The 27,281-nt window shown below is 49.4% G+C and overlaps 1 protein-coding gene and 1 long non-coding RNA gene across 2 annotated transcripts in view; both read right to left on the reverse strand.

Annotated features, from left to right (window-relative positions):
- Positions 1–26,568, reverse strand: part of LOC140468595 (uncharacterized) — a 158,010-nt gene extending 131,442 nt beyond the window's left edge. Inside the window, exon 1 of the long non-coding RNA XR_011955720.1 lies at positions 26,233–26,568. This is a non-coding gene — a long non-coding RNA (uncharacterized lncRNA). The remainder of the gene's footprint in view (positions 1–26,232) is intronic.
- Positions 1,648–21,247, reverse strand: LOC140468485 (junctional adhesion molecule A-like). Its single transcript, XM_072564566.1, has 7 exons — positions 21,031–21,247; positions 13,402–13,518; positions 10,941–11,087; positions 9,204–9,269; positions 7,853–7,969; positions 3,406–3,552; positions 1,648–2,068 (listed from the first exon to the last, which is right to left on the reverse strand). Coding segments are annotated over exons 1-7 (813 nt in total). The 3' UTR covers positions 1,648–2,066.
- Positions 26,569–27,281: the final 713 nt, after the last annotated feature.

The raw sequence follows: 27,281 nt of genomic DNA on the forward strand, positions 1-27,281 counted from the left end.
GAGTGTGTGTGTGGGAGAGTGTGTGTGTGGGAGAGTGTCTCTGTGAGGGAGAGTGTGTGTCTGTGTGAGGGAGAGTGTGTGTGTGGGAGAGTGTGTGTCTGTGTGAGGGAGAGTGCACGTACATGGGAGAGTGTGTGTGTGGGAGAGTGTGTGTGTGGGAGAGTGCACGTACATGGGAGAGTGTGTGTGTGGGAGAGTGTGTGTGTGGGAGAGTGTGTGTCTGTGTGAGGGAGAGTGTGTGTGTGGGAGAGTGTGTGTGAGGGAGAGTGTGTGTCTGTGTGAGGGAGAGTGTGTGTGAGGGAGAGTGTGTGTGTGGGAGAGTGTGTGTGTGGGAGAGTGTGTGTCTGTGTGAGGGAGAGTGTGTGTGTGGGAGAGTGTGTGTCTGTGTGTGGGAGAGTGTGTGTGTGGGAGAGTGTGTGTCTGTGGGAGAGTGTGTGTGTGGGAGAGTGTGTGTGTTGGAGAATGTGTGTCTGTGTGAGAGGGAGTGCACGTACATGGGAGAGTGTGTGTGTGGGAGAGTGTGTGGGAGAGTGTGTGTCTGTGTGTGGGAGAGTGTGTGTCTGTGGGAGAGTGTGTGTGTGGGAGAGTGTGTGTCTGTGTGAGGGAGAGTGTGTGTGTGGGAGAGTGTGTGTCTGTGTGTGGGAGAGTGTGTGTCTGTGGGAGAGTGTGTGTGTGGGAGAGTGTGTGTGTGGGAGAGTGTGTGTCTGTGTGTGGGAGAGTGTGTGTCTGTGGGAGAGTGTGTGTGAGGGAGAGTGTGTGTGTGGGAGAGTGTGTGTGAGGGAGAGTGTGTGTGTGGGAGAGTGTGTGTGAGGGAGAGTGTGTGTGTGGGAGAGTGTGTGTGAGGGAGAGTGTGTGTGTGGGAGAGTGTGTGTCTGTGTGAGGGAGAGTGCACGTACATGGGAGAGTGTGTGTGAGGGAGAGTGTGTGTGTGGGAGAGTGTGTGTCTGTGTGAGGGAGAGTGTGTGTGTGGGAGAGTGTGTGTCTGTGTGAGGGAGAGTGCACGTACATGGGAGAGTGTGTGTGTGGGAGAGTGTGTGTGTAGGAGAGTGTGTGTGAGGGAGAGTGTGTGTCTGTGTGAGGGAGAGTGCACGTACATGGGAGAGTGTGTGTGTGGGAGAGTGTGTGTGTGGGAGAGTGTGTGTGTGAGGAAGTGTGGGAGAGTGTGTGTATGTGGGAGAGTGTGAGTGCATGTGTACCTGTGGGAGAGTGTGTGTGAGTGTATGTCTCTGTCTGTGTGTTTTTATGAAAGGGCTACAGTTTTAGCGAGTCAATGGCTTTTGTGTATGCTTCTCTGTAGTTAGAGTGTGTGTGTGTCCATGAGAGAGTGTGTGTCCGTCCCTGTGAGTGTCTGTGTGTGTATATTTATAAAGTGGTGAGAATTTTAGCTTGATGATATTTGTTTTAGTTTCTCTGTGGCTGGAGTCTATTCACTTGGAATAAATCGGGATTCCTTATAAATCCAGAGAGTACCTCTGGGTTTTCTGCCATCCAGGATCGGACAGACAGGGAATTTGGGGAATTCTGCCCATTCCTACCACATCTTTAACATTTGTGATAACCCAGAGAACAGCAGGGTCTTCATTCCCAGGGTGTATACCCAGGTGAGCTATTACACATTCAGTCACACTTTCCCACTCCAGTTGTGTGTCTTGTGGAACTTTATTGAGAGAATATCCCGTAACAGACGGTAAATACAGGAACGAGTGTAGCCTCACATTGGGAATTATTCTGGGAATCACAACAAGTGGGAAGCGGGAGGGGGGTGTGGAAATCTCGATAGGATCAATTTGATGTTATCCTCTCAGGATTTGGGAGATGGGGGTGTAATCTCCTTTGGATACACAGCATCAGGATTTGGATTCCTGTTGGGAGACGGCCTGGGAGATGATGCGATCCCAGGGAAAACATCAGGGTTTGGGAAAATGGGACTGGATCAAGTTTCAGTTTTGGGTCATGGTTCAGAGGGTGGTCTGGGATGTTGTCTGTTCAGACACCGTCTGTGTTCAGAGATTCCTCATCTTCATTCCTGGTGAATCCACACAACAATTCAGCATTTAGCATCTGGATCCTGGAAAAAAATCAGAGAAATCAGGGTACAGAAAGCTTTACTCCAACCCAGTGCTGTCCATATCTTGTCAGTGTTTGATGGGGGACAGTGTAGAGAGAGCTTTACTCTGTACCTAACCCCGTGCTGTCCCTGTCCTGAGAGTGTTTAATGGGGACAGTGTAGAGAGAGCTTTACTCTGTATCTACCGCATTGCCGTGCAATGCTTTATTTTAAATGCTGGGCCCTGATGGGGGGGAAGGAGACATGTGCCCCAGGTCTCCCCTGCCTGTCTGCAGTGTGGTCTGCCTCACAGGGATGTAGTTAGAGCTAAAGCTCTATAATAAAGAGCAGGTTGTTTCAATGAAGTACATCCACTAATTGCTGTCCCTGACCGTGAGGAGATTTGCAAATGTTTTGCAGCCAATGGGGCTCCAGAGAGTGGTGACATCATCGTATGAATTGTGTGTGAAGATGCTGATCATGTGATGAGACTGTGACATCACCAAAACGTATCACACACAATGTTCATCTCCAATAAGGGGAGTGTTGCTGAACAAAGAGACTGAGGGGGTACAGGGTCATAGATCACTGAAACTGGAATCACAGGTAGATAGGATAGTGAAGGTGGCATTTTACATACTTTCCTATATTGATCAGTGCACTGGCTATAGGGGTTGGGAAGTCACGTTGTACCTGTACAGGACATTGCTTAGGCCACTTTTGGAATATTGTGTGCAATTCTGGTCTCCCTGCTTTGGAGGGATGTTGTGAAACTTGAAAGAGTTCAGAAATGATTTCCAAGGATGTTGCCAGGGTTGAAGGGTTTGAGCTACAGGGAGAGACTTTGGCTGTTTTCCCTGACGCGTTGGAGGCTGAATGGTGACCTGTTAAAGGTTTCTAAATTGATGAGGGGCTTGAATAGGGTAAATAGACAAGGTATTTTGCCTGGGGTGAGGGAGTTCAGAACTGGAGGTCAAAGTTGAAGAGGGAAAGATATATAAAGGACCTGAGGGACAGTCTTTTCATGCAAAGGGTGGTACATGTGTGGAATGAGCTGCTGGAGGAAGTTGTGGAAGCTGGTACAATTACAACATTTAGAAGGCATCTGGGTTGGGATATGATTGGGACGTTTTTAGAGGGATATGGGCCAAGTCTAGCAAATGGGACTTGATTAGTGTAGGATATCTGGTCGGCATGACGAGTTAGACTGAAGAGTCTGGTTACTTTCTGTACACCTCCATTGCTCTAGAGCTCACTTCTTGATGTCTATGTCACAAAATGGAACCGCTTCAATTCTCCACTTCCTGCACTGTTCAATTCCCACTGCCCACCCCCGAATCCCCACCTCCATAACTTACAAATCACGTTGAGAGTGATTTCAGTCATATCAAAGTGAATCCCGTCCTGGGGCCAGACCATGCATTCGTAAATCCCACTGTCCGTCATCTCGACCACGTTGATACGGAGACCCCAGGGAAAGCTTTGGATCCTCTCTTGGTACGTCTCTGAAAAGAGTGGAGAGAGAACAAGAAGGAGGGATCCACTGTTAACGGTGGCAGGAGATCTCAAACAGGTCCAGCATTAGATTACCTTCCACTCCTGCAGAGAGTGATTGAGTTCATCATTGTCTCTGAACCTGTTCAATCCTTCAGCAGAGAGTTGCTGGGGAAGTGAAAGGCCATTATCCTTAAGAACGGAGACAGCAACAACTGAAGTCACAATGATGTGCTGTCACTATCGCTGCCAGGGTCGGGAAAGCAACAAGGTCTGTAACAGATACAGAGGATCGGTCTCACTGTAGATCACACAACATACAGGGACAACTAGCCATTTGGATACAAACTGGTTCCAAGGTAGGAGACAAAGGGTGGTGGTGGAGGGTTACCTTTGAGACAGGAGGCCTGTGACCAATGGTGTGCCACATCCATCGGTGCTGGGTCCACTGCTTTTCATCATTGGTATAAATGATTTGGATATGAACATAGGAGGTATGGTCAGTCAGTTTGCAGATGACACCAACATTGGATGTGTCGTGGACAGCGAAAAAGGTGACCACAGATGACAAAGGGATCTTGACCCAATGGGCCAATGGGCTGAGAAGGGGCAAATGGAGTTTAATTTAGATAAATGTGAGGTGCTGCATTTTGGAAAAGCAAATCAGAGCAGGACGTATACACTTAATGGTAAGGTCCTTGGGAGTGTTGCTGAATAAAGAGACCTTGGCGTGCGGGTTCATAGCTCCTTGAAAGTGGAGTCCCAGGTAGATAGGATAGTGAAGGAGGGGTTTGGTCTGCTTTCCTTTATTGGTCAGAGTATTGAGTACCGGAGTTGGGAGGTCATGTTGCAGCTGGACAGGACATTAGTTAGTCCACTTTTGGAACATTGCGAGCAATTCTGGTCTCCTTCCTAACAGAAAAAGACTGTGAAACTTGAAAGGGTTCAGAAAAAATTTACGAGGATGTTGCCAGGGTTGGAGGATCTGAGCTACAGGGAGAGGCTGAACAGGCTGGGGCTGTTTTCCCTGGAGCGTCGGAGGCTGAGGGGTGACCTTATAGAGGTTTATAAAATCATGAAGGGTATGGCTGGAGTAAATAGACAAGGTGCTCTCCCTGGCGTGGGGGGGAGTACATAACTAGAGGGCATAGGTTTCGAGTGAGGGGGCAAGATTTAAACTGGACCAAAGGGGCATCTTTTTCAAGCAGAGGGTAATGCACATATGGAATAAGCTGACAGAGGAAGGCTGGTACAAAGCCAACATTTAAAAGGCATCTGCATGGGTACATGAATAGGAAGGATTTAGAGAGATATGAGCCAAGTGCTGGAAAATGGGACGAGATTAATTTTGGATCTCTGGCCGGCCTGAGCTAGTTGGACTCAAGGGTCTGTTTCCGTCCTGTACAGCTCTATGACTCTATGTTGGACTTTGAAATCCCATGTTAACCTGTAACTAGGGCAACAAGGGATGTGATAAACACCAGCGATGTACCGTCCCACGAGTGAGTAAAAGAATGAAACTTGCTGAGCAATGAATAAATGAACAAGATGTGCTGAAGGACAGCCATTAGTTGGGATGGATTGTAGCCTTTGAGAGAAAGGGGGATGTTTTCTCTAGTCTCACAGATATACTCATGGTTATGGTCACTGATGGAATAAAGTTCCCGTACTCCATCACAGCTGAGGTCACCTGAAGCATGGCACTCTACTTAAAGAAACCGGTCACCCCAGACACTTATACACCTGAGCAATGTAATGTTTTAGAGGTTACAGGCAGCTGTGAAGCTGTATCTATGAAACCCATGCTCAGTTTGTTTTAAGGTTGCAAGTGACAATATAAATGGTGCCACATTTTGGAATATAACGTGGTTGGCACAGTGGCTCAGTGGTTAGCACCGATACCTCACGGAGCCAGGGACCTGGGTCATATTCCACCCTCTGGCACCTGTCTGTGTGGAGTTTGCACATTTTCCCCATGTCTGCGTGGGTTTCCACAGGGTGCACTGAATTTCTCCTGCAGTGCAAAAATGTGCAATTTTGGTGGATTGGCCATGCTAAATTTTCCCATAGTGTGCAGGGACGTGCAGGTTAGGGTGGATTGGCCAGTGGGAAATTCTGGGGCCAGATTAGATGCTGTCTGACCTGCTGTGCTTTTTCATCACCACTCTAATATTGACACTGATCTCCAGGATCTGCAGTCCTCATTCTCGCCCAGTGGGACAAACACAACGTGCCGAGGAATGTTCAGGTTAGGGTGAACTGGCCAATGCTAAACAGCCCACAGTGCTCAGGATGTGCATGTTAGGGTGAATTGGCCATGCTAAATTGACCCATCGTGTTTAAGATGTGTTGGTTAGGGTGGATTGCACATTCTAAATTACCCATTGCATCCAGGGATGTGTAGGTTAGGGTGGATTGGCCATGCTAAATTACCACATAGTGCTCAGGGATGTGCAGGTTAGGGTGGACTGGCCATGCTAAATTACCCATTGCATCCAGGGATGTGTAGGTTAGGGTGGATTGGCCGTGCTAAATTACCCCATAGTGTTCAGGGATGTGTAGGTTAGGGTGGTTTGGCCATGCTAAATTACCCATAGTGTTCAGTGTTGTGTAGGTTAGGGTGGATTGGCCATGCTAAATTACCCCATAGTGTTCAGGGATGTGTAGGTTAGGGCGGATTGGCCATACTAAATTACCCCATAGTGTTCAGGGATGTGTAGGTTAGGGTGGATTGGCCATGCTAAATTACCCATAGTGTTCAGGGATGTGTAGGTTAGGGTGGATTAGCCATGCTAAATTACCCCATAGTGTTCAGGGATGTGTAGGTTAGGGTGGATTAGCCATGCTAAATTACCCCATAGTGTTCAGGGATGTGTAGGTTAGGGTGGATTGGCCATGCTAAATTACCCATAGTGTTCAGGGATGTGTAGGTTAGGGTGGATTGGCCATGCTAAATTACCCATAGTGTTCAGGGATGTGTAGGTTAGGGTGGATTGGCCATGCTAAATTACCCCATAGTGTTCAGGGATGTGTAGGTTAGGGTGGATTGGCCATGCTAAATTACCCCATAGTGTTCAGGGATGTGTAGGTTAGGGTGGATTGGCCATGCTAAATTACCCCATAGTGCTCAGGGATGTGCAGGTTAGGGTGGATTGACCATGCTAAATTACCCATAGTGTTCAGGGATGTGTAGGTTAGGGTGGTTTGGCCATGCTAAATTACCCATAGTACTCAGGGATGTGTAGGTTAGGGTGGATTGGCCATGCTAAATTACCCATACTGTTCAGGGATGTATAGGTTAGGGTGGATTGGCCATGCTAAATTACCCATAGTATTCAGGGATGTGTAGGTTCGGGAGGATTGGACATGCTAAATTACTCCATAGTGTTCAGGGATGTGTAGGTTAGGATGGATTGGCCATGCTAAATTACCCCATAGTGTTCAGGGATGTGCAGGTTAGGGTGGATTGGCCATGCTAAATTACCCCATAGTGTTCAGGGATGTGTAGGTTAGGGTGGATTGGCCATGCTAAATTACCCCATAGTGTTCAGGGATGTGTAGGTTAGGATGGATTGGCCATGCTAAATTACCCCATAGTGTTCAGGGATGTGCAGGTTTGGGTGGATTGGCCATGCTGAATTACCCCATAGTGTTCAGGGATGTGTAGGTTAGGGTGGATTGGCCATGCTAAATTACCCATAGTGCCCAGGGATGTGCAGGTTCGGGTGGATTGACCATGCTAAATTACCCCATAGTGTTCAGGGATGTGCAGGTTTGGGTGGATTGGCCATGCTGAATTACCCCATAGTATTCAGGGATGTGTAGGTTAGGGTGGATTGGCCATGCTAAATTACCCCATAGTGTTCAGGGATGTGTAGGTTAGGGTGGATTGGACATGCTAAATTACTCCATAGTGTTCAGGGATGTGCAGGTTAGGGTGGATTGACCATGCTGAATTACCCCACAGTGCTCAGGGATGTGCAGGTTAGGGTGGATTGACCATGCTGAATTACCCCACAGTGCTCAGGGATGTGCAGGTTAGGGTGGATTGACCATGGGGAATGCAGGGATAGGGATGCTTGGGATGCATTTTCGAGGTTCAGTGTGGAGTTGTTGGGCTGAATGACCTGTTTCCACACTGTAGGGATTTTATGTTGTTGGAAACTCCCACAGGGCCCTTGGATGTTTTGAGAGAGGGAGAATATCTCACTCTCTTCCTGTTAAACAGCTCACTGTGGGTTCAGGGAGACCAACATGGAGGGGGTTATGGGAGCGGCATGTGGAAGGAACTCATGAAGGAGAAAGACCTACCAATGACCCGACCATTCAGGGACACCAGTCTTCTTGTACCATCCGGCTTTTGGACTACCCACGCAATAGAAGGATTAGGCCCAATGTCAGGTGATTGACGGCACAGAAGGTCAGCGGCTGGAGGAAGGAGAGAGAGGAATTAAAATCACCCAAAGGCTCTCCAGAGATAATGCCGCACTGGCACCCAACACAACAGTAGGTGGTGGTGGGATGCCAGTGAGTCACAGGGAATCAATAAACCATCTCAGGCAACACATTCTCCCACAATCCCTCAGGGTGGGGGCCACAACAATTTAAGCGGGTGGTGACAAGATGTGATTAATAGGAAATTACAGCGATAGGAAGGGGATTGGGGCTGGAGGGGGTTCCAGAGATAGGTAGGGGAATGGGCCTGGCGGGGTTTACAGAGACAGGGAGAGGTGTAGGAGTTGAGGGGTTTTACAGAGATAGGGAGGGGGTGTAGGGGCTGGAGGGAGTTACAGAGAGAGGGAGGGGTGTAGGGGCATGGAGGGGGGTTACAGAGATAGGGAGGGGGTGTAGCGGCTGGAGGGGGTAACAGAGAGAGGGAGGGGTGTAGGGGCATGGAGGGGGGTTACAGAGATAGGGAGAGGTGTAGGGGCTGGAGGGGGTAACAGAGAGAGGGAGGGGGTGTAGGGGCTGGAGGGGGTAACAGAGAGAGGGAGGGGTGTAGGGGCTGGAGGGAGTTACAGAGATAGGGAGGGGGTGTAGGAGCTGGAGGGGGTTACAGAGATAGGGAGGGGGTATAGGAGCTGGAGGGGGTTACAGAGATAGGGAGGGAGTGTAGGGGCTGGAGGGGGTAACAGAGAGAGGGAGGGGTGTAGGGGCTGGAGGGAGTTACAGAGATAGGGAGGGGGTGTAGGGGCTGGAGGGGGTAACAGAGAGAGGGAGGGGGTGTAAGGGCTGGAGGGGGTTACAGAGATTGGGAGGGGGTGTAGGGGCTGGAGGGGGTTACAGAGAGAGGGAGGGGGTGTAGGGGCTGGAGGGGGTTACAGAGATTGGGAAGGATATGGAGCTGAAGGAGTTATAGATAGGGAGGAATATGGTGCTCGAAGGGGTTCCAGAGATTGGGAGGAATATGGGGCTAAAGGGGTTTACACAGATAGGGAGGTGTGTAGTGCATGGAGGGTGTTTCCAGCAATAGGGAGGGGTGTCAGAGCTGGAGGAGGTCACAGAGATAGGGAGGGATGCAGAGGTTGAGGGGTTGGCGGAGGTTACAGAGATGGGGCTGTGTGCTGTGATCCTCACAAATATGGCTCTCTACCAGCACTCCCTCTCCATCCCCCCCACCACCTGAACCCTGCAATAATTCTTACACCAATGTCTCACTTACGCGTTCTACGCCTTGTGGTGATGATGGGATTATCAGCGGTCACAGAGAAAGGTTCACTCGGAGGTGCTGTCAAGAAACAGAGGATTGATCTCAACAGAATGTAGCAGACACTTCAACCCTGTACTGTCCCTGTCCTGGGAGTGAGTGATGGGGACAGTGTAGAGAGAGCTTTACTCTGTATCTAACCCCGTGCTGTCCCTGTCCTGGGAGTGAGTGATGGGGACTGTGTAGAGAGAGCTTTACTCTGTATCTAACCCCGTGCTGTCCCTGTCCTGGGAGTGAGTGATGGGGACTGTGTAGAGAGAGCTTTACTCTGTATCTCACCCCGTGCTGTCCCTGTCCTGGGAGTGTTTGATGGGGGGACTGTGTAGAGAGAGCTTTACTCTGTATCTAACCCCGTGCTGTCCCTGTCCTGGGAGGGAGTGATGGGGACTGTGTAGAGAGAGCTTTACTCTGTATCTAACCACGTGATCTTCTTGTCCTGGGAGTGTTTGATGAGGTCAGTGTAGAGGGAGCTTTAATCCGTATCTAACCCTGTGCTGACCCTGCCCTGGGAGTGTTTGATTGGGGACAGTGTATGGGTTAGCTTTAATCTGTATTTAACACCCTTCTGTCCCTGCCCTGGGAGACTGGACACTGTCGCAGAAGCTACCCTCTTTATTATTGCATTAATGAAGTGTTGTGCTCTGTTGAGAGGGTGAGATGTCCCCGTCTATCTCCCTCCTGGCTGCAGTGACTAACTCTGACTAACCTGGTGCTTGGTCCGAACTGTACGATAAAGAGGATGTTGGTTGTACTCAGTGCCTGTCCCGGTGAGACTCTGTGGTAGTTCCTGACTGTGAGGGACCTCCACTGTACGATAAAGAGGATGTTGGTTGTACTCAGTGCCTGTCCCCGGTGAGACTCTGTGGTAGTTCCTGACTGTGAGGGACCTCCACTGTACGATAAAGAGGATGTTGGTTGTACTCAGTGCCTGTCCCGGTGAGACTCTGTGGTACTTCCTGACTGTGAGGGACCTCCACTGTACGATAAAGAGGATGTTGATTGTACTCAGTGCCTGTCCCCGGTGAGACTCTGTGGTAGTTCCTGACTGTGAGGGACCTCCACTGTACGATAAAGAGGATGTTGGTTGTACTCAGTGCCTGTCCCGGTGAGACTCTGTGGTATATCCTGACTGTGAGGGACCTCCACTGTACGATAAAGAGGATGTTGATTGTACTCAGTGCCTGTCCCGGTGAGACTCTGTGGTAGTTCCTGACTGTGAGGGACCTCCACTGTACGATAAAGAGGATGTTGGTTGTACTCAGTGCCTGTCCCAGTGAGACTCTGTGGTAGTTCCTGACTGTGAGGGACCTCCACTGTACGATAAAGAGGATGTTGATTGTACTCAGTGCCTGTCCCGGTGAGACTCTGTGGTAGTTCCTGACTGTGAGGGACCTCCACTGTACGATAAAGAGGATGTTGGTTGTACTCAGTGCCTGTCCCGGTGAGACTCTGTGGTAGTTCCCCACTACTCTTGGTCAGACAGACACCAGGGTATGTTCACATTGCAGGACCTGCTGACCCACAACCCCGTGTCTTACCCAAGGGTGACTTAAACCAAACTTAATTCAGCCCCACATCTGAAATTGTTGGGACGGAACTGGAAACATCCCCAATTCCACAGTGTCCCAAACTGTCCTGTGTCCGAGAGCTCCTCACCCTTAGAGCAGCCTGTCCCTCTCCCCCGTCACATACCATTCACACGGAGCTGGATCGCAACCCGGTCAGTGCGTTTCCTATACTGGGAGGTCACCTCACACGTGTATGTCCCACTGTCATAAGGAAACACATTCCTTATGTGGAGACCATTTGGCACGACTTCAACCCGATTTTTAAAGGGCCCTGTGAGAGAGGAACAGTCATCACGTGTCTGAAAGAGAGAGAGAGATGGACAGAGAGACAGGAGGGGAGAGAGGGACGTGGGTGCAGAGAGAGAGACAGGAGGGGAGAGAGGGAGCGAGAGAGAGAGAGAGAGGCGGAGTCAAAGAGAGATGGGGCAAAGAGAGAGAGATGGGTGGGGAGAAAGAGAGACAGGAGGGGAGAGACAAACTGGGAGAGAAAGACGGGGGGAGTCACAGGAGAGAGAGAGAGAGAGAGAGGCATTGGAGAAAGAGAAACAGGAGGGGAAAGAGGTGGGGAAGGGCAGAGAAAAAAGAACAAAAGGGAAAGAGGGAGGGAGGAGGGTATGAAAGGGAGAGAGAAATAGGGAGCCTGAGAATATGGAGGGAGTGAGAAAGAGAGATGGTGAGAGACAGAGATGAAGAGAGACGAATGGAATGCGAAAGTGAGAGACAGAAAGGACAGCGAGAGGGAAAAAGTTGAGAGAAAGCCAAGAGGGAGCAAATGAGAGAAGAGAGAGACAAGAGGAGAGAATGAGGTGTCAGGGGTGGGGGGGGGGGGAGTGGGTGAGGGGAGAGAGAGAGCAGAGAGAGAGAGAGAGAGACAGACAGACAGAGAGAGTCACAGAGACGTACAACATGGAAGCAGACCCTTCGGTCCAACCCGTCCATGCCAACCAAATATCCCAACCCAATCTAGTCCCACCTGCCAGCACCCGGCCCATATCCCCCCCAAACCCTTCCTATTCATATACCCATCCAGATGCCTTTTAAATGGAGCAATTGTACCAGCCTACACTACTTCCTCTGGCAGCTCATTCCACACACATACCATCCTGTCCATTGCAAAAGTTGCCTCTTCGGTCTCTTTTATATCTTTCCCCTCTCACCCTAAACCTATGCCCCACTAGTTCTGGTCTCCCTGATTCCAGGGAAAAGACTTTGTCTATTTATCCTGTCCATGCCCCCCATGATTTTGTATCCTCTATAAGGTCACCCCTCAGCCTCCGACACTCCAGGGAAAACAGCCCCAGCCTGTTCAGCCTCTCCCTGTCGCTCAAACCCTCCAACCCTGGTAACATCCTTGTAAATCTTTTCTGAACCTTTCAAGTTTCACAACATCTTTCCGATAGGAAGGAGACCAGAATTGCACGCAATATTCCAACAGTGGCCTAACCAATGTCCTGTACAGCTGCAACATGACCTCCCAACTCACGAACCCAGTACCTCGACCAATAAAAGAAAGCATACCAAATGCCTTCTTCACTATCCTATCTACCAATGACTCCTCTTTCAAGGAACTATGAACCTGCACTCGAAGGTCTCTTTGTTCAGCAATACTCCCTGGGACCTTACTATTAAGTGTATAAGTCCTGCTAAGATTTGATTTCCCAAAATGCAGCACCTCACATTTATCTGAATTAAACTCCATCTGCCACTTCTCAGCCCATTGACCCATCTGGATCAGATCCTGTTGTAATCTGAGGTAACCCTCTTCGCTGTCCACTTCACCTCCAATTTTGGTGTCATCTGCAAACTTAATAACTGTACCTCTTATGCTCACATCCAAATCATTTGTGTAAATGTTGAAATGTAGAGGACCCAGCACCGATCCTTGTGGCACTCCACTGGTCACAGGCCTCCAGTCTGAAAAACAACCCTCCACCACCACCCTCTGTCTTCTACCTTTGAGCCAGTTCTGTATCCAAATGGCTAGTTCTCCCTGTATCCGTGAGATCTAACCTTGCTATCCAGTCTCCCATGGGGAAACTTATCGAACACCTTACTGAAGTCCATATAGATCACATCTACTGCTCTGCCCTCATCAATCCTCTTTGTTACTTCTTCAAAAAACTCAATCAAGTTTGTGAGACATGATCTCCCATGCACAAAGCCATGGTGACTATCCCTAATCAGTCCTTGCCTTTCCAAATACATGTACATCCTGTCCCTCCACTGACATCAGGCTCACTGGTCTCTGGAGAGAGAAAAGGGAACGGGGTGAGGGTAAAAGAAACTGAAGTAGGGAAAAAAAAACGAAGGGAGGTACAGAGAGAGAGAGAAAACAAGAGAGAGTGAGGTGTGAGGGACTGAGAGAAAGAGAGAGAGACATCAAGGGAAAGAGGGAGATGGTGAGACAGGGAGGTAGAGAGGGAGAGAGACAAAGAGTGTGAGAGAGAGAATGAGAGAGTGAGTGAGAGAGAAAGATATGACAAGGGGCACTGACAGACAGACGGAGAGCGAGTGCCCACAGACAGAGCTGAAGATAACAGCTTGCTCCATGGATTGTGAAAGGATTGTGACAGAGACAGACTCACATGCTGGAATGCTGTCCAAGGCCATTACATCCACAGAACCATCCGTTCGGATCAACTTCCAATCGATCTGAGGGATCAATCCATAGTCAGGCGAGTGCAGGCATGAAAGATCAGCAGCTGGATGGGGGAGGGAGTCAGGGGGGAGCAATAGAGATAAGGTCACATCTGCAGAAGTGCAGCTCATATTGATGTCCCGGTTGAGGGTGGCACCGTGGTTCAGTGGTTAGCACTGCTACCTCTTAGCGACAGGGATGCGGTTGGATCCCATCCTCAGGTGACTGTGTGGAGTTTGCACATTCTCCCCGTGTCTGCGTGGGTTTCCTCCAGGTGCTCCGGTTTCCTCCCACAGTCCAAAGATGTGCAGGTTAGGGTGGATTGGCCATGCTAAATTACCCCATACTGTTCAGGGATGTGTAGGTTAGGGTGGATTGGCCATGCTAAATTACCCCATAGTGTTCAGGGATGTGTAGGTTAGGGTGGATTGGCCATGCTAAATTACCCCATAGTGCTCAGGGATGTGCAGGTTAGGGTGGATTGGCCATGCTAAATTACCCCATAGTGTTCACGGATGTGTAGGTTAGGGTCGATTAGCCATGCTAAATTACCCCACAGTGTTCAGGGATGTGTAGGTTAGGGTGGATTAGCCATGCTCAATTACCCCATAGTGTTCAGGGATGTGCAGGTTAGGGTGGATTTGCCATGCTAAATTACACATAGTGTTCAGGGATGTGCCGGTAAGGGTGGATTGGCCATGCTAAATTACCCCATAGTGCTCAGGGATGTGTAGGTTAGGGTGGATTAGCCATAATAAATTATCCATAGTGTTCAGGGATGTGTACGTTAGTTTGGATTGGCCATGCTAAATTATCCATAGTGTTCAGGAATGTGCAGGTTAGGGTGGATTGGCCATGTTAAATTACCCCATCGTGTTCAGGGATATGTAGGTTAGGGTGCATGGGCCATGTTAAATTACCCCATAGTGTTCAGGGATGTGTAGGTTAGGGTGGATTGGCCATGCTAAATTACCCCATAGTGCTCAGGGATGTGAAGGTTAGGGTGGATTAGCCATGATAAATTACCCATAGTGTTCAGGGATGTGTACGTTAGGTTGGATTGGCCATGCTAAATTAGCCCATAGTGTTCTGGAATGTGCAGGTTAGGGTGGATTGGCCATGCTAAATTACCCCATAGTGTTCTGGGATGTGCAGGTTAGGGTGGATTGGCCATGCTAAATTACCCCATAGTGTTCAGGGATGTGTAGGTTAGGGTGGATTGGCCATGCTGAATTACCCCATAGTGTTCAGGGATGTGTTGGTTAGGGTGGATCGGCCATGCTAAATTACCCCATAGCGCTCATGGATGTGCAGGTTAGGGTGGATTGGCCATGCTATATTACCCATAGTGTTCAGGGATGTGTTGGTTAGGGTGGATTGGCCATGTTAAATTACCCCACAGTGTTCAGGGATGTGTAGGTTAGGGTGGATTGGCCATGCTGAATTACCCCATAGTATTCAGGGATGTGTAGGTTAGGGTGGATTGGCCATGCTAAATTACCCCATAGTGTTCAGGGATGTGTAGGTTAGGGTGGATTGGCCACGCTAAATTACCCCATAGTGTTCAGGGATGTGCAGGTTAGGGTGGATTGGCCATGCTAAATTACCCCATAGTGTTCAGAGATGTGTAGGTTAGGGTGGATTGGCCATGCTGAATTACCCATAGTGTTCAGGGATGTGTAGGTTAGGGTGGATTGGCAATGTTAAATTACCCCATAGTGTTCAGTGATTGCAGGTTAGGGTGGATTGGCCATGCTAAATTACCCCATAGTGCTCAGGGATGTGCAGGTTAGGGTGGATTGGCCATGCTAAATTAACCCATAGTTTTCAGGGATATGTCGATTCGGGTGGATTGGCCATGTTAAATTACCCCATAGTGTTCAGTGATTGCAGGTTAGCGTGGATTGGCCATGCAAAATTACCCCATAGTGCTCAGGGATGTGTAGGTTAGGGTGGATTAGCCATAATAAATTATCCATATTTTTCAGGGTTGTGTACGTTAGTTTGGATTGGCCATGCTTAATTACCCCATAGTGTTCAGGGATGTGTAGGTTAGGGTGGATTGGCCATGCTGAATTACCCCATAGTGTTCAGGAATGTGTAGGTTAGGGTGGATTGGCCATGCTGAATTACCCCATAGTGTTCAGGAATGTGTAGGTTCGGGTGGATTAGCCATGCTAAATTACACCATAGTGTTCAGGGATGTGTAGGTTAGGTTGGATTGGCCATGTTAAATTACCCCATAGTGTTCAGGGATGTGTAGGTTAGGGTGGATTGGCCATGCTGAATTACCCCATAGTGTTCAGGGATGTGTAGTTTAGGGTGGATTGGCCATGCTGAATTACCCCATAGTGTTCAGGGATGTGTAGGTTAGGGTGGATTGGCCATGCTGAATTACCCCATAATATTCAGGGATGTGTAGGTTCGGGTGGATTGGCCATGCTGAATTTCCCCACAGTATTCAGGGATGTGTAGGTTAGGGTGGATTGGCCATGCTAAATTACCCCATAGTGTTCAGGGATGTGCAGGTGAGGGTGGATTGGCCATGCTAAATTACCCATAGTGTTCAGGGATGTGCAGGTTAGGGTGGATTGGCCATGCTGAATTACCCGATAGTGTTCAGGGATGTGTAGGTTAGGGTGGATTGGCCATGCTGAATTACCCCATAGTGTTCAGGGATGTGTAGGTTATGGTGGATGGGCCATGCTGAATTACCCCATAGTGTTCAGGGATGTGTAGGTTAGGGTGGATTGGCCATGCTGATTTAACCCATAGTATTCAGGGATGTGTAGGTTAGGGTGGATTGGCTATGCTAAATTACCCCATAGTGTTCAGGGATGTGCAGGTTAGGGTGGATTGGCCTTGCTAAATTACCCCATAGTGTTCAGGGATGTGTAGATTAGGGTGGATTAGCCATGCTGAATTACCCCATAGTATTCAGGGATGTGTAGGTTAGGGTGGATTGGCCATGCTGAATTACCCCATAGTGTTCAGGGATGTGTAGGTTAGGGTGGATCGGCCATGCTAAATTACCCCATAGCGCTCATGGATGTGCAGGTTAGGGTGGATTGGCCGTGCTATATTACCCATAGTGTTCAGGGATGTGTTGGTTAGGGTGGATTGGCCATGTTAAATTACCCCACAGTGTTCAGGGATGTGTAGGTTCGGGTGGATTGGCCATGCTAAATTACCCCACAGTGTTCAGGGATGTGTAGGTTCGGGTGGATTGGCCATGCTAAATTACCCATTGTGTTCAGGGATGTGTAGGTTCGGGTGGATTGGACATGTTAAATTACTGAGAGTGTTCAGGGATGTGTAGGTTAAGTTGGATTGGCCATGCTAAATTACCCCATAGTGCTCAGGGATGTGCAGGTTAGGGTGGATTGGCCATGCTAAATTACCCATAGTGTTCAGGGATGTGCAGGTTCGGGTGGATTGGCCATGTTAAATTACCCATAGTGTTCAGGGATGTGTAGGTTCGGGTGGATTGGCCATGCTAAATTACCCATCGTGTTCAGGGATGTGCAGGTTCGGGTAGATTGGCCATGCGAAATTACCCCATAGTGTTCAGGGATGTGTAGGTTAGGGTGGATTGGCCATGCTAAATTACCCCATAGTGTTCAGGGATGTGTAGGTTAGGGTGGATTGGCCATGCTAAATTACCCATCGTGTTCAGGGATGTGTCGGTTAGGGTGGATCAGTCAGGGCCAAATGTAGAGTAATATGGGAGCGGAATGGCTGTGGGTGAGTTAGTCTTTGGGAGTCAGTGTGGACTTATTCGGCCAAAGGGCCTCTTTCCACGCTGTAGGGATTCAATGACTCAGAACTTCAATCCACCAATAGTTCGGACTCAGTAAGTTTTCGGGGCCGTAGGAGGTTACAGCGATAGGGAGGGGTGTAGGATCTGGAGGGGTTTACATAGATTGGGAGGGGGAATAGGGACTGGAGGTGTTACAGAGATAACGAGGGTTGGAGAGACAGAGGAGGATTCAGGGAAGAGGAGGGGAATCAATGCTGGAGGGGGTAACTGAGACCGTGATGGGGTGTGAACCTGCAGTATTCCGGTTCCCTTTCACTAATCACATCCCCTCCCCTCCCCTCTCCCCGCCAAAGTGTTTGCAGCAATTGCTGGTCTCAATCCCCAAAGCAGTCTGTGCTCCTCCCCACCTCCCGATCCCACAATAGCCAACACAATGATGTGATACTTACACCCCCCAATAGGAACTTCCACTCTGTGAGTGTTGGTGGTCACAATGGCGCGTGTGTACTGAGGTACTGTGAACAGAGACAGGACACTGTTAGATGGACTGGACACAACTGATTCTTGGTCATATCAATGTAAAAGGCTCCAGCGAGGGAAGAGTTAATCTGTGAGCTGGTACTCCAACTCCACCCATGTCCATATTAGCTTTTAGACCACGCTGAAGGCAGTTTCACTCAGAGAGGAAGAGACACAGAGGAGCAGTGGGAATGGGACAGGCTGGTAATCCAGAGTCTGAAGGTAATGTTCTGGTAACATGTGTCTCCATCCCACCCTCACACATAGTGACGTTGGAATGCTGCACCAGGGACAGAGCAGGGAACAGGGCAGTGGGCTGTAGTTAGATCACTGAGTGACCCAGACATAACCGTTCATCGCCCAACTCCAATGGAAGGGAAAGGAGATATGAAAGGGAACTGGGTGTAAGATGGCTGTGAGAGGGACTGCCTGAGGTCACAGGTCACACAGAACATGAGGACCAGATTATATTTCCAACCAATGAGAGATACAGAGAGACAGGGACCGACAGAGAGAGAAAAGGAAAGACTCAGATAGAGAGACTGTTCCAGACAAACAGATACAGACGTGGTGACAATCCTGGCTTGTCCTCACTGCTTTCTGAATTTCAGATCCAAAAACGATCCAGTAAGAGAAAAATATACCATCCTGTTCAGAAATAAACCATCACAAAAAACTTCCTCTACACTGTCCCCCATCAAACACTCCCAGGACAGGGACAGCACGGGGTTAGCTCCAGAGTAAAGCTCCCTCTACACAATCTCAATCAAACACTCTCAGGACAGGGACAGTAGGGGTTCCGATAAAATGTAAAGCTCCTCTACACTGTCCCCCATCAAACACTCCCAGGACAGAGGCGTTGCATGTGGTTAGATACAGAGTAAAGCTTCTTCTGCACTGTCCCCCATCAAACACTCCCTGAACAGAATCGTTGCTTGGTGTTAGATACGGAGTAAGTCTCATTCTACACTGTCCCCAATATCAGCCCCTGAAGAGTACACTTTTAGACAGAATGTTAAGCTTCCTCTGCACTGTCACCCAGCAAACGCCCCCAGGACAGGGACAGTATGGGGTTACATCCAGAGTAAAGCTCTCTCTACACGGACCCAAGTGTAAAAGCTGAACATTGTGTCCTGTTGTGTCCCTGCTCAGTGTAATCTTGTGGGGAGTGAATTTGTAGTTACTGCTTACAGTCCTTACAGCTTTCAGTATTGACCTGTTGATCATTGATAGTTTGAGCAATAAAACCTGATGGAAACAGCGTCTTGTTGGACACAGTGTGATGGTGAAACATCAACTACAAGGAGGACAGGAAGATAACGTGGCAGAGTGGGAGAGCAAGGGGACAGGAGGAGAAACCAGGAGAGAGGGACAGAGAGAGAGAGAGAGAGAGGCACACTCACACAGAGACAGACAGACAGACAGACAGAGGAAAAGAGAGAGGGTGAGAAAGAGGCAGAGGGAAAGAGTCAACACAGCAATACAGTTACAGAAACAGCGATGATTGGAAGCAGTCTTTCACACATCCAAACATCAAGGTTGCGGGTTCAATTCACTCTTACACTGTCCGAGAGTCAGTACTGAGGGAGTGCCGCACTGTCAGATGGTCAGTACTGAGGGAGTGCCGCACTGTCAGATGGTCAGTAGTGAGGCAGGGTCTCACTGTCAGAGGGTCAGTAGTGAGGGAGTGCGCACTGTGGGAGGGTCAGTACTGAGGGAGTGCCGCACTGTCGGAGGGTCAGTACTGAGGGAGTGCCGCACTGTCGGAGGGTCAGTACTGAGGGAGTGCCGCACTGTCGGAGGGTCAGTACTGAGGGAGTGCCGTACTGTCGGAGGGTCAGTGCTGAGGGAGTGCCTCACTGTCAGAGAGTCAGTATTGCAGGAACGCCGCACTGTCGGAGGGTCAGTACTGAGGGAGTGCCGCACTGTCAGAGGGTCAGTACTGAGGGAGGGCCGCACTGTCGGAGGGTCAGTGCTGAGGGAGTGCCGCACTGTCGGAGGGTCAGTACTGAGGGAGTGCCGCACTGTCGGAGGGTCAGTACTGAGGGAGTGCCGCACTGTTGGAGGGTCAGTGCTGAGGTAGTGCCACACTGTCAGAGGGTCAGTACTGCAGGAGCACCGCACTGTTGGAGGGTCAGTACTGAGGGAGTGCCGCACTGTCGGAGGGTCAGTACTGAGGGAGTGCCGTACTGTCGGAGGGTCAGTGCTGAGGGAGTGCCTCACTGTCAGAGAGTCAGTATTGCAGGAACGCCGCACTGTCGGAGGGTCAGTACTGAGGGAGTGCCGCACTGTCAGAGGGTCAGTACTGAGGGAGGGCCGCACTGTCGGAGGGTCAGTGCTGAGGGAGTGCCGCACTGTGGGAGGGTCAGTACTGAGGGAGTGCCGCACTGTCGGAGGGTCAGTACTGAGGGAGTGCCGCACTGTTGGAGGGTCAGTGCTGAGGTAGTGCCACACTGTCAGAGGGTCAGTACTGCAGGAGCGCCACACTGTTGGAGGGTCAGTACTGAGGGAGTGCCGCACTGTCGGAGGGTCAGTACTGAGGGAGTGCCGCACTGTCGGAGGGTCAGTGCTGAGGGAGTGCTGCACTGTCGGAGGGTCAGTACTGAGGGAGTGCCGCACTGTCGGAGGGTCAGTGCTGAGGGAGTGCCGCACTGTCGGAGGGTCAGTACTGAGGGAGCCCCGCACTGTCGGAGGGTCCGTGCTGAGGGAGGGCCGCACTGTCGGAGGGTCAGTACTGAGGGAGCGCCGCACTGTCGGAGGGTCAGTACTGAGGGAGTGCCACACTGTCAGAGGGTCAGTTCTGAGGGAGCGCTGCACTGTGGAAGTATCAGTCCATCAGGAATTGCGTCTTTCCCTCTCAATCCTTCCTCCCATCTCAATCTCCCTCTCAAACATCTCCCCAGCGATCTCTCTTTTCACCTCCATCTGTTCTTTCAGTCTTTTCCATTTTGTTCTGTACCCTTGCTTTCTCCATCCCCATCTCTCTGTCTCCCTGCCCTCTCCCCTTGTCTCTCTGCCCTCTCCCCCTGTCTCCCTGCCCTCTCCCCCTGTCTCCCTGCCCTCTCCCCCTGTCTCCCTGCCCTCTCCCCCATCTCCCTGCCCTCTCCCCCTGTCTCTCTGCCCTCTCCCCCTGTCTCCCTGCCCTCTCCCCCATCTCCCTGCCCTCTCCCCCTGTCTCCCTGCCCTCTCCCCCTGTCTCCCTGCCCTCTCCCCCTGTCTCCCTGCCCTCTCTCCATCTCCCTCCCTTCAGCGTTGGGCTCCCTCCATCAGTCTGACTCCAGTCTGACCGGTACTCACCTTGTTGTAACAGTAACAACAGCACCAGAAGCTGAAAGACACTGTGATTCTGACAGGGTCTGACCACAGCCATGTCTTTCCCTGCACTGAGACACCTCACCTCTTCTGCCCAGGTAACCTTTCTTCCATTGGCTTCACCGTCCCCAAATCCTGCCTGCTTCTCATTGGCCATCTTGTTCACCTGGCCCCTCACACCATCGCCGTGTCCTTCCTCCATTGGCTGATCGCACGGCCCATGAGTTGGCGTTGGCTCATTGATGGAATAGCTGAGACACGTGGTGAAGGGGAGAGTGGGTGACGTGCCAAGGATGAGGCTGTCTCAGCTATGGCGGACAGTTCGAGGGGATTGGTTCACAATTTATTGGTCAATTGAAGCGTTAAAAGAACCAAGTTAAATTTCTGGATTGTTCCTCCGAAGAAGTCATCTTTCTGAACTTCACTCCTGAATGTTACTCCATTTGCTAGTTTCGTGTCTCCCTGAGACAGTTTCTCTCTTTCTTAATATCACAAAAGGTTCCAGTGAGGATGTGAATCCTGATTGACCCTTTGGAGTCCCACATGGGTCTGTTCTAGCATTTCATCATCGAGTACAGGAGTTGGTTCATCTTTGAACTAGACATTGATGAGACCACATTTGGAATACTGCGTACAGTTCTGGTCACCCGACTATAGATAGGAGATGATTAAACTAGAAAGAGTGAAGAAAAGATTTACTAAGATGCGGCCTGGATTGGAGGGTTTGAGTTAAAAGGAGAGGCTGGTTAGGCTGGGGCTTTTATCCCTGGGGCTTCGGAGACTGAGGGGGTGACCTGACAGAGGTCTATAAACCATGAGAGGCGTAGGTAAGGCAGTTAGCTTTCCCCCATTGTCGGGGAGTCTAAATCTAGAGGGGACAAGTTTAAGGGGAGAGATACAAAAGTGTCCAGAGGGGACAATGTTTTAACACAGAGAGTGGTGAGGGTCTGGAACTTTGTCGTGGAAGTGAGTACAATTTCATCATTGAAGAAACATTGAGACAGGGACATGGATGGGTTCAGGGGGGAGGGATATGGACCAAACGCTGGGAAATGGGTCGAGATTAATTGTGAACACGGGACAGTATGGACAGTTCGTGCTGATGGGCCTGTTCCCATGCTGTAGACTCTGGATTATGTCTGTGCTGGCTCTTTCAGACACTCACTGACCTGTACCTGTCCCCTGTAGACATAGGGACATACAGCAAGGAAACAGGCCCTTCGGCACAACTCCTCCATGCTGACCCGATATCCTCAATTTGCCAGCACTTGGCCCATATCTCTCTGAATCCTTCCTATTCATATACCTATCCAGATACCTTTTAAATGCTGTATAGTGGGCATCACTGGCTGATCCACATTTATAGCCCCGTCCCTAGTTGCCCCCTTGAGAAGTTGGGGGTGAGTTGCCTTCTTGACCCACTGCCGTCCATGTGTTGTGGGTAGACCCACAATGCCCTGAGGGAGGGGATTCCAGGATTCTGACCCAGCGACACTGAAGGAACGGTGATATATTTCCGAGTCAGGATCGTGAGGCGCTCAAAGGGGAACTTGCAGGGGGGTGGGTGGGGGGGTGGGGGGTGGGTGGGGGGTGGGTGGGTGATGGATGGTGGTGGTGTGCCCATGTATCTGCTTCTCCTTGTCCTTCTAGATGGAAGCGACCATGAGTTTGGAAGGTACTGCCTGAGGATCTTTCATGAATTTCTGCAGTGCATCTTGTAGGTGATATGTACTGCTGCAACTGAACATCAGTGGGAGAGGGAGGGAATGTTTGTGGATGTGGGTCCAATCAAGTGGGTGCTGCTTTGTCCTGAATGGGGTCAAGTTTCCTGAGTGTTGTTGGAGGTGTCCCCATCCAGGGCAAGTGGGGAGTATTCCTTCACAATCCGGACCTGTGCTTTTGTAAATGGTGGACAGGCACTGGGGAGTCAGGAGGGGAGTTATTCGCTGCAGTATTCCCAGCCTCTATCCTGGCACTGTAGCCTCTGTCAAGTCCAATTGAGGTTTTGGTCAATGGCAATCCCCAGGATGTTGATAGTGGGAGATTCATGATGGTCATGGGATCAATGGTTGGAATGTCTCTTATTGAAGATGGTTATAGCCTGCCATTCGTGTGGCTCAGATTTTACCTGCCACTTGTCAGTCTAAGCCTGGATATTGTCCAGATCTTGTTGCATTTGAACATGGACTGCTTCAGTATCTGAGGAATCGCTGAACACTGTGCAATTATCAGTGAACATTCCCAATTCGGACCTTTTGATGGAGGGAAGGTCATTGATGAAGCAGCTGAAGACGGTTGGGGCCTAGGACTCTACCCTGAGGAACTTCTGTCGAGATATCCTGGATCTGAGATGACTGACCTTCCAACAAGCGCAACTATCTTCCCCTGTGCCAGGTCTGACCCCAACCAGTGGAGAGTTTGCCCCCTGATACCCATTGATTCCAGATTTCCCAGGGCTCCGTGATGCCACACTCGGTTGAATCATGTCAAGGGCTGTCACTCTCACCTCACCTCATGGTTTCCAACTCCCTAATCAAATCTCTTTAGAACCTTCTCCTCTCCAAGGAAGACATTCCCAAGCTCTCCAGTTGATCCACGTCACTGAAGATCTTCATGTCTGGAATTATTCCTGAGATCCTGTTCGATGTTCCACGTCATGGGTTCTCAATCTTTAATGGCGTTGGAGTTCTGCCCAATCTGATGGCGTCCACAGTATTTGGCAGGATATTTCAATGCAGTCTCCTGTCTGAGACCATGGCGTCTCCTCTCCCTCCTGTGGGTATTCATTAATAGACTCGATGATACCTGTAACCTGTAGGCCGTCCCTGCCTCAACAATGGCATTTTATCCATAGCGTTCCCTGGAAACTGAGCACATGTGACCACGTTGCAGCTGTCAAAAACCCCGTGTTGTACCCAAAATGGTCAATGCACCCCATGAAGTTAAACACAGACATCACGCCCACAGCTTTTCCAGAGGACTTTTCCAGTTCCAGTTGCCTTTTCCAGAGGACGGGGGGATTTCAAAACAGAAGAACACGTTTTAAGGTGAGACTTGAAAAAGACACGAGGGGCAAATTGTTTACGCAGAGGGCAGATTGTGTGTGGAATGAGAAAGTGGCGGATATGGACACAGTGACAACGTTTAAAACACATTTGGATAAGTGCATGAATAGGAAAGGTTTGGGAGGGGTGTGGGCCAGGAGCATGCAGGTGGGAATAGTTTAGTTTGGGAATATGGTCAGCATGGACTGGTTGAGCTGAAGGGTCTATTTCTGTGCTGTATAACTCTTGGATTCTGGTTGAACTATCCTGCTTAGATTACTCAGAGGTCTGCACTGACAGGACAAAGATTACAGAGGGCACCACGTACACAGTGACTGAGCTGTTCCTGATCCCATGAACCTGGTAACACCAGGGGGTCTGTGGTTATGTTTCTGGTCTGTCCTCAACTGCAGTCATGAAACAGGCCCCAAATTCTCGTGCGTGTCTCTGTTTGGCTTGTCCTCGTTGAAGTGGTGTCCATCCTCATCTGTGTGCAAAGATACTCGTGTGAGTGGGCCCTGTCTTTTTGTGGCTAGTAGCTGTTCATGTATCCTGGTGGCTAGTGGCATAAAATTCACTAAAGAGGAGGAAAATCGTAACAAACCATCATTCCTGGATGTCACAGTCGAGCGACACAGAACTTCAAACCAGCGTCTACAGAAAAACAACAGTGAGAAACGAAGCTGCATCAGAACGTTATTTCAAGGAGCCACCACACACTGCAGCACAAACGGACTAGGAAGAGCAGAGGAAAACCACCTGTCCAGCGTATTCATAAAGAAGAGGGTACCCAATGGACACAGTCCACTGATTTTTCACCAACAAACCCAAACGAGCAGACAAAACACAGCCAGAAACTCTCCCGCTCTCCCCTACATCAAAGACATCTTGGAAATAACTGCCAGGCTACTCAGACCCCTTGGCATCATAGTACGTAGAACAATACAGCACAGAACAGGCCCTCTGGCCCTCGGTGTTGCCCCGACCTGTGAACTATTGTCAGCTCATCCCCCTACACAATCCCATGCATACCATGTCAACTGCCCTACCCTCATCTTCATGCTTGGTCACCTTCTCAAAAGACTCAATGAGGTTTGTGAGACACGACCTGCACTTGACGAAACCATGTCGACTGTCTGAAATCAAATTGTTGCTTGTCGGTGATTATAAATCTGATCTCTTACAATCCTTTCCAAAACTTTTCCTACAACAGAAGTAAGGCCCACTGGTCTATAATTATCTGGGTCTTCTCTACTGCCCTTCTTCAACAAGGGCACAACTAAACCTGTAGACAATGACGACTCAAATATCAAAGCCAAAGGCTCTGCTATCTCCTTCCTATCTTCCCAGAGTATCCTCGGATAAATCCCATCCGGCCCAGGGGACTTGTCTACTTTCACTCCATCTAGAATTGATAGCACCTGTTTGTAACTAACCTCGATCCTTTCTAGTCTAATATCTCGTATCCCATTCTTCTCCTCGACAATATGTTCCTTTTCCTGAGTGAAAACCGATGAGAAATGTTCGTTTAGCAGCTCTCCGATCTCCACAGGGTCCACACTCAACTTCCCACTTCCGTCTTTGACTGGCCCTTTTCCTACCCTAGTCATTCTGTTATTCCTCATATACAGGGTTCTCCTTTATTCTACCTGCTAAAGACTAATCGTGTCCTCTCTTTGCTCTTCTTAACTCTCTGTTTAAATCCTTCCTCGCTGATCTGTAACTCTCCATCACAGTAGCCCACAAACCCATTAACACACTAAACCAGCACCTAATGAACTTAACGGGCCCTAAAAAGATAAACAAAAATGATATCATTCACAAAATACCTTGCAAGAACAGTAAGAAACAGCCGGATGGAGGGCATAGAAGGGAAAGATATAAAAGAGACCTAAGGAGAAACTTTTTCACCCAGAGGGTGGTACGTGTGTGGAATGAGCTGCCAGAGGATGTGGTGGAGGCTGGTACAATTACAGCATTTAAGAGGCATCTGGATGGGTATATGAATAGGAAGGGTTTGGGGGGATATGGGCCAAGTGCTGGCAGGTGGGACTAGATTGGGTTGGGATATCTGGTCAGTGTGGACAGGTTGGACCAAAGAGTGTGTTTCCGTGCTGTACATCTCTATGACTCTAAAACTAACCTCCAGGACACACAGACATCAACGAGCCGCAGATGGACCACGTTGGTTTCAGTTCTTCAGGACTTAAAAGATGAGAGATGGAACAAACCATCCAGACCTTTCTCAACACATAATTTCAGTTGCAACAACACAGTAAACTTTTGCTATAAATTCTGTGTCTTATGACCTTATTGTCCACAACCACCTCATGAAGGAGCAGTGCTCTGAAACCTCGTGTTACCAAATACTCCTGTTGTCCTATAAGCTGGTATTGTGTGACTTTTAACTTTGTCCCAACACCAGCGTCTCCAAATATCTCTGGGCTGGGGGACCTCCTTCTGAGGCATTTTGACCTCAATATCTCCATCCCTCAGCCTGTTCAGCCCCTCCCTGTAACTCAAACCCTCCAACCCTGGCAACATCCTTGTAAATCTTTTCTGAATCCTCTCACATTTCACAACATCTTTCCGATATGAAGGAGACCAGAATTGCACACAATATTCCAACAGTGGCCTAACCAATGTCTTGTACAGCCGCAACATGACCTCCCAACTCCTGTACTCAATACTCTGACCAATAAAGGAAAGCATACCAAACGCTGCCTTCACTATCCTATCGACCTGCGACTCCATTTTCAAGGAGCTATGAACCTGCACTCCAAGGTCTCTTTGTTCAGTAACACTCTCGAGGACCTTACCATGAAGTACATCTCTCTGACCCTCCAAAGAGTCACCCACCCAGACCCATTCCCCCTTATCCTACATTTATTAATGCACCAACACTATGGGCAGTTTAGCATGCAATTAAGAACATTTGCTCTGTTAGATTCCAACTGGTTTTATTTGGGAAGCACTAGCTTGCCCCTTCATCAGCCGGTTGTGGAGAGTAAGTTCATAAGACGCAGAATTTATCGCAAAAGTTTTACATTGTGATGTAACTGAAATCACATGTTGAAAAAGACCCGGACTGTTTGTTGAGTCTCTCATCTTTTAGAATGCAGACATTGGTTTCACGCACACCCACATATATAAGTTTGTGGGGTGCATTTGTGCTTGCAGAATTACATTTTA

The sequence above is a fragment of the Chiloscyllium punctatum genome, chromosome 47, assembly GCF_047496795.1.
Source record: "Chiloscyllium punctatum isolate Juve2018m chromosome 47, sChiPun1.3, whole genome shotgun sequence".
NCBI lineage: Eukaryota > Metazoa > Chordata > Chondrichthyes > Orectolobiformes > Hemiscylliidae > Chiloscyllium > Chiloscyllium punctatum.